The sequence below is a fragment of the Cyprinodon variegatus genome, unplaced genomic scaffold, assembly GCF_000732505.1.
Source record: "Cyprinodon variegatus isolate N-32 unplaced genomic scaffold, C_variegatus-1.0 Scaffold112, whole genome shotgun sequence".
NCBI lineage: Eukaryota > Metazoa > Chordata > Actinopteri > Cyprinodontiformes > Cyprinodontidae > Cyprinodon > Cyprinodon variegatus.
Window position 1 is genome coordinate 832,035 of NW_015150565.1, and position 7,059 is coordinate 839,093.

The 7,059-nt window shown below is 34.9% G+C and overlaps 1 protein-coding gene across 1 annotated transcript; it reads right to left on the bottom strand.

Annotated features, from left to right (window-relative positions):
* Nucleotides 1–3,028: 3,028 nt before the first annotated feature.
* Nucleotides 3,029–6,888, bottom strand: LOC107084952 (cocaine- and amphetamine-regulated transcript protein-like). The gene is made up of 4 exons (XM_015375026.1): nt 6,770–6,888; nt 6,527–6,680; nt 4,206–4,289; nt 3,029–3,745 (listed from the first exon to the last, which is right to left on the bottom strand). Exons 2-4 carry the CDS (start codon nt 6,656–6,658, stop codon nt 3,638–3,640), a joined length of 324 nt encoding a protein of 107 aa, XP_015230512.1. The 5' UTR covers nt 6,659–6,680; nt 6,770–6,888; the 3' UTR covers nt 3,029–3,637.
* Between the last annotated feature and the right edge of the window lie 171 nt (nt 6,889–7,059).

The window sequence follows — 7,059 nt, forward strand, 5'->3', positions numbered from 1 at the left end:
CCTAAACAGGCCTCTGTTGTCAATTACTTTTTTAAAATAGAGTGGATAATCAGTTTGACATATTAACATGAATTAGTTAAGACTTTGATCCCTCCAGTGGTGATCAATGACCAAACTGTGTTCGATGGTACGGTACAAATACCTGGGTGTAGCTATTGAAGAGAAACTGAGTTTTAAGTAGCATATGCACTTTTGTTGTAAGCTTCATAATTGTAAGGTCTATTTTGTTTTCATGATGTTTAATATTTTTTTTATATTGAATCCGTTCTTACTTACTATTACTTTTATTTGTTGGCTCTGGTCAGTTTCCTTCAAAAATCAGAATTGTCTTTCTACTATGTCTATGTTTTTGTTCTGTTTTAATAATAATAATAATAATTAATAATAATTTAACTTTATTGTTCTCATATTTGAGACATTTACCCCTGCATTTAACCCGTCTCCTTGGGGATCTGTGGGCTGCCACTGTGCGCCACCTGGGGGAGCAATTGAGGTTAAGGGTCTTGCTCAGGATCCAATAGTAGAGGCAGTGGCATATCTCTTAATGACATGAATGACCTTAATTTCCTTTATTTAACCAGGTAAACCCCTTTGAGCTCTGGATCTCATTTTTAAGGGGGACCTGGGCAGAGATCTGCAATACACTGCAACCTAGTTACAAAAATAAAACCACTTAATACATATGCACAAATATAAAACAATAAAAACTTGTTGTCTATCTTTAAGAACCACTCGAAATAAGTCCAATGAAATAGTGTCTGACATCTTGAGCTCAGACTGGAGCTGATTTAACGCTGTAGGAGCCAACACACTGAATGCTTTCTTTCCTTTATCAGTTCGAACACGAGGAACCTTCATGGTTAAGAAGCTTATGACCATTTGACTGATCTCCGTCTTCCTCTGTGGGCTGAATTCTCAGTTACCGTCAGGACAGAAATACAAATATGCTATATTATAAAAGAAACAAACTGAGAAAATCCTTTATTCCTGCTCCCATTAGCCTGGTCAATTCCAGGTCTACATAATATTCAGGACATTTATTTTATGTTTGTGTGTTTTTTTGTTTTGTTTTTTGTAACTGCTGTTTGCACAACAACTCACCCCCTGGAGATGATAAGTTTACTTAAACTTTGGCCCCTTAGAAAGTGGATATTTGCTTCCAGGAGGGGGCGGGTAAAGACAGCCTTAGGAAAACAAAATTAATGAGGATTATTCAGATTTGCATGGATAAACTGAAATACCACTTTGTGCAGGATTTAGATGGACTACTGTAGCATGAGTTAAAAGCTCAAAGTTAATATAGCATATAGGCTCTGTATAACCAACATGCTATCAGCAACAATCCTACAGCTGCTGCTTTTTGGCTTTCAAAGAAACCAAAAGAAAAAAAAAAAATCACCCCTTGAAACTCAGAACTCAGCCTGGCTCCTGGTGAACTCAGTATTTTCAGTTCATCCACTGACCTCAGCAGAGACCGGTTCTTTTTTTAAAATAAATTTTGTTAAACATTGCTTATGTTACGCTGACATTTTGGGTCCTCTGTAAGACATTTTACACGTGTGCACCTTAATATGTTTTTGCCAAATGAAGCTTAAGCAAAAATTCAATCTGAAAGACTCTTATCAGCTTCACCTGAACCACCTACGATGTTCCTTGTTCAGCTCCAGCCAATCAGCTCGGGGCTGCACCTTCTCCAAAGCCAATCATCTAGCAAGATCCCCTTCATTTGGCCCAGCTTCTCTCTCCCGCATGCAAGTAAACTTTCACCCACCATCAGCCCATCTCCTCCCTCATTCTCAGATTACTCTCAGTCCCACCCATCCTCTGGATTATTCCCCGACCTGTGTCCCAAGGGAACACTACTCTTATCCCTTCCTAGGTTACTCATCATACATATGTTGATTCACAACATCAAAGTCTTCTGCTTGGCCCAAGCACCAAATAACTTATTTAGTTTATGTCTTCTTCTGCTTCTGTCTCCTTGTACCCCAGATGGCCACTCAAACTGAGCCTGGTTCTGCTGGAGGTTTCTTCCTGTTTTCGTCTCCACTGTCACTACATGCATAATTGGTGTGAGGGATTGAAGAGAGACAATGAGTCGATGCAATCAACTGTTTTTCCTTAGATATAAATATTTTAAAGAATATGATTGTGTTACCTGTATAAATACATTTCATATTTTCTATTTGCAACTTTTCTCTGTATGAGTCTCTCCAGGTTGAAACACTATGACCTGTTCAGAACTGAATTCACCTGCTATATAAAATAAAATGGTCACATATGTTTGAGGTAAAATAAGCATTAACAATGCTGTACAGATCAGAAGCAATAATAGAGGTCATTTGTCACTTTAAATCATTATAAGCTTACTAGACTCAGTAAAGAACTAGATAGACCTTTAGATCCTTAGATGGGGTGCTAATCTGTACCGGTTTATGCATCTAAACTGAGTGATGAGTTTAATGTCTCTATGTGTAAAGATTCCCTAGATTTTTGGCATAAAGCCTTTTTTATATATACGTATATATAAATTGACTAAAAAATGGAATTAATATCTATATGATAAAAATATGATTTTGAAATTTATCTTTACTTATGATGTATCACATAGACAGAGCTGCCAAAAAATGCCGTCATTAGGATAGAAATTCAGCATGTTCCAATAAGGGAAAATTTAATAGCAGAGCAACACTAAACTGCAAACAGATGGTCTGTAATCTAAATGTGCAAAATATGGATTTAATCTTCAGATTGGATCATAAAACCAGGTAAATATAAAAATATAAACGTATTTCTATAACCTAGATTATTTATTTACTTTGAGTTCCTTAAAAGTTCGAATCTAAGGAACATGTTTTTTTCTTTTTTTAACTTCAATGAAACAAATAATTTTAACCAAATAATGTTTTTATTGTGCTGCCATTGAATCCATAACTATTTATGCTCATCAACCATCCAACAAAGCTCAAAGAGCATGCAAAACAAAAACTAGAAGGATAATAAAAACAGTGAACTTTGTACCGAGCTTTGTGGTACACCACCATTTATTTAATTGCAAAAAAGATAAAGATTCACAGGCTAAATCATACATATCAGCAGGGTAAAGAATATATCAAACAAACATTTCTCTCTATAACATTCATCTGTTTAAGACAACTTTATAGGACAGACAACGGACATATTTAAATTCCAGATTTATGTAAACATTAATTCACAATAAATAAGGGGGAGACTAATAACTTAAAACCTGAATTAAAGATTTGATTCTGTTTATAGTTTAAGCATAAAAACAATAGACCACATGTATGTGTTAAAGACACAATGATTTAATGCTTCAACAGTCTGTGTTTGACTCGTCAGGCAAATAAATGACCTAAGATGTGGTATGAAAATCATAACATCACTAAAGTCCAGGAGCTGTATGAACAATCTTTATTAACAAAATAAATCACTCTGTATTACAGACACAAAAACTTTAAAACAACAAACATGCAGACAAATCTAGGAGTGTGTGTCAGTGCATACTTTGATCTTTGTGAGAACAGTTAAAGTCCGTATAACAGAACAGACCTGATTATATGTTAACGGTTATATTTCACCTTCTTATGAGGGTGGAAATAATAAAGGGAGTGAGGGATCAGTAGCAGCGCAGGAAGAAGGTGTTGCAGGCCGTTCCTCTGAGGCAGTCGCAGAGCCGTCCGATCCGAGGCCCGTGTTTCATTGCACAGCGCTCGCCTACGTCACACTAAGAGGACAGATAACATTTATTTTAAAAGGATAACATCTATGTTATATGGTGGAACAATCTCTCACTGTAATTTTTTTAAACAATAATTGAAAGGAAATATTATGAACAACTGGCTCATGAATTATCTGCTTTGGTTGTTTACATATTGATGATAAAATATTTGTGTTATCAAGCTTGAAAATGCTGTATTTATTAATGCAAGGCTTCAACAGAATGATTTCCTTTTCTGTTAGTGTTGGTGCAATTGATTGTGGGTGTTTTTGCAAAGAAGAATGAATGAAACAAGAAATGTGACATTAAACACATTTCAATAATAAACACCTAAGAACTCTAGGCTGAGTTATACAAAAAACTGTCAAAGATACATAGGAATTTATTAACCTTTTTGTCCAGCTGGTAATATTGGGATGACAGTAGCTGCCATGTTAGTTTTGAAAGCAATCAGTCATGTTCTCACCCTGGGAATGACGCTCGCCTTCTTCTCCACAGAGAGACCAACTCTGCTGTCAGCTTCATCTAGGAGACCCTGCAGAGCTTCAGCCTGCTCACGCAAACGCACACAGTGGCACAAACATGTCAGTAACACAAATAGACCTTGTTCACACCTGCAAGTGGCATCTGTCTGAGGTGTTCAGATCAAATTTAGGCAGCTCAGAGCATAGGCATATGGGCATAGACACAAATCACTTAAATCACTCTTTATGTGAGCTTTAAACATACATGATTTTATGATTTGTTTATTTAGTGGCGGCAAGATAAGGGACAACGTTCCTGGCAGACAAAACTGCAAGAACTCCAAAGACAGGGCTGCAGAAATGTATTTTTATTTTCATTTTATTTTTTGCAATCCTCTTATCTTGTAAGTTAATTATTAACCTCTCATTATAATGGCGGAATTTACTTCTTCAGTACAGGCAACCAGCAACCAGAAGCATACTTACCTACAATGACAGCAAACCAATTGTTATACATGTTGCTGAAATCTTGTGCATTGATAAATGTCTTTGCAATTGTTGCAAAGCTAATACTTAAAACATGCTTAAAAATGAATAAAAAATTATTTTGGATTTTCTTTTTTTTTTTTCCAGTTTTTTTATTTCATGTTTACCGGCACATACTTTATATTTTGGTAACTGAGGTGGTCAAGTTTAAATGACAGTTTATGACGAAATGTGAGATGTGGTCAAGCTTAACTTGGAGCCACTTCTCTCAGACTAAATATACAAAGAAGTTAGGTTTAGAAAAAATCATAACAATGCACACCAAGGAAAACTTGTTTATAACAGAGTGAAACGTTCTTATGAAATGAACCAGGACATTCTGAGGGTTTTCAAAACCCAAAAACTGATTTTGATTTTGCATCAGCGTTCATGAGTTTCATGACCTTGTAATGACCTTTACTGATCTTAACATGATCAGAATTAAATCAGTCTTAATCTTTGTCTCAATATTAACTAATAAACCAACATTTAAAGCCTTAGACCTCAATCTCTGTATATGCACATGCAGTTTAGCTGACGTAAAAGGAACTTATTTAAATGTTTATTTTGTAACAAATGGAAAATGTCTAAACATCTTAGTCTAAAGCTACTGATTGACTGAAATAATCTACAATTTTGATATTTTTTACAGAATAAAACAAATTTGATCAGAGCAATACAAGCGTTTATTTATAACTGATTTATAGTTTTATATATAATATGTTTTAACAAATCATAATATGCAGCACCAGGCTGGTAGATGGCAGGGTGTTTGTGCTGAAAAAAGCATTAAGATCGCCATTAGAAACTCAGACTGTCCCTTTCAGCAAGACCCTAAGCTCACAATGTCCCCCATGCACTACTCAGTTGCAACCGACTACTTAGTGTGGCAGCACTCTGCCATGGGAATACAAAGGGATATTAAACTTTATACATTTCTTCTTTATTTTTGATTATTTTTTACATACAGGTACTGATTAATTAAACTGTTATAGAATAGTTTTCATTTACTTCGTACAGATAAACTTTTACAGTGAGTACTGGATTTATGATGTAAAATTAGTCTTAACAGTTCATACAAAACCTTTATTTTGATAAAGACCTTTTATTTTTAAACATATTTTAACTTGTTTTGTTTCTTTCAGCACATGTTTGCATTTTAGTTTGTTTCCTTATTTCTTATCATTAAGGAAAATTTATGTTGTAGTTTTACTGCTTGAACCCATTTTGAGCATTTTCTTTTAAATGTTCATATGTTCATTATTTGATTGACCCTTTTACTATATTCTAATTTGCAAACCGATCATCCTGTTATGTTTCTGCAAATTCCATCTTTTATTGATATAACATAAATTAATAAGGTAGTTTAAACTTGAATATAAGTTATAATATCCCCTCTTTGAATTATCAAAGCTAAATCATACATTATGAATTTACCAAAATCTTAATTCCTCAGAAAAATTTTAGGTTTCTGCAAATTCCATCTTTAATTGATCTAACATAAATTAATAAGGTAGTTTAAACTTGAATATAAGTTATAATATGCCCTCTTTAAATTAACAAAAATAAATCATACATTATGAATTTACCAAAACTTTCACACAAGATTAACCGGACAGTTTTCACATATTTTGCATTTATGCACATTTCACACAAAGTCTTACTAACCATCTTCACTTAAAAAATATTTTGTTTTATTGGACTGGACTTGTTCTGCTAAGACTAAATATTACACCGTAAAAAACTTTTTAATAGAGTAAAGTACCAGTGTTGTGGTCTGAAGGTAGAATAAACTCACCAGTTCAAGTCCAAAGGCTGGCACATCTGATGCAGAGGGCAGCTGGTTCTCAGTTGACCTTTCACCCCGACAAACAGATGTCATCACTGAGAGGAAGACGGACAGGTAGACGACCACTCGTAGGCTTTCCATCTCCAAAGACCTGTTAGATTTCCTAAAAAGTCAAGAACTAGAATGAAAACCTGCAGATTAAAGACACCAATGCATAGCTTTTTAATCCGTAAATCACAGCTTAAAACCTACTTTAAATACAGCAAACAATTTAAAATGGCTCAGAAAGATATTCTCTTTCTTTAGTTTGTGGCGTCTGATTTCAGCTCCGCAGTACTTGATGTCTTTAAGTTTTCTGCTCTTCACCTTTTTCCTCATGGCTCCCAGCTTCTCCCGCTCCTTTATTTATACCGTCTCCCCTTCCCCTTCCTGCTGCTCCTCCTCCTGATGCTCTGATGCTCCTCACTCAAATTATTCATGTATTCAGCTCATCAGAAAAAAAAAAACCTTCCTTTGATTGAGGGTTTGAGGCTTTTGAGCAA

What these genes read in the sequence shown, in the direction of transcription:
- LOC107084952 (XM_015375026.1), bottom strand. Translation starts at nt 6,658, where the DNA reads ATGGAAAGCCTACGAGTGGTCGTCTACCTGTCCGTCTTCCTCTCAGTG. An exon ending in CAGCCTTTGGACTTGAACTG is followed by an intron (nt 4,290 to 6,526) that starts GTGAGTTTATTC and finishes TTGCGTGAGCAG; the next exon opens with GCTGAAGCTCTGCAGGGTCT. An exon ending in AGGCGAGCGTCATTCCCAGG is followed by an intron (nt 3,746 to 4,205) that starts GTGAGAACATGA and finishes CTGTCCTCTTAG; the next exon opens with TGTGACGTAGGCGAGCGCTG.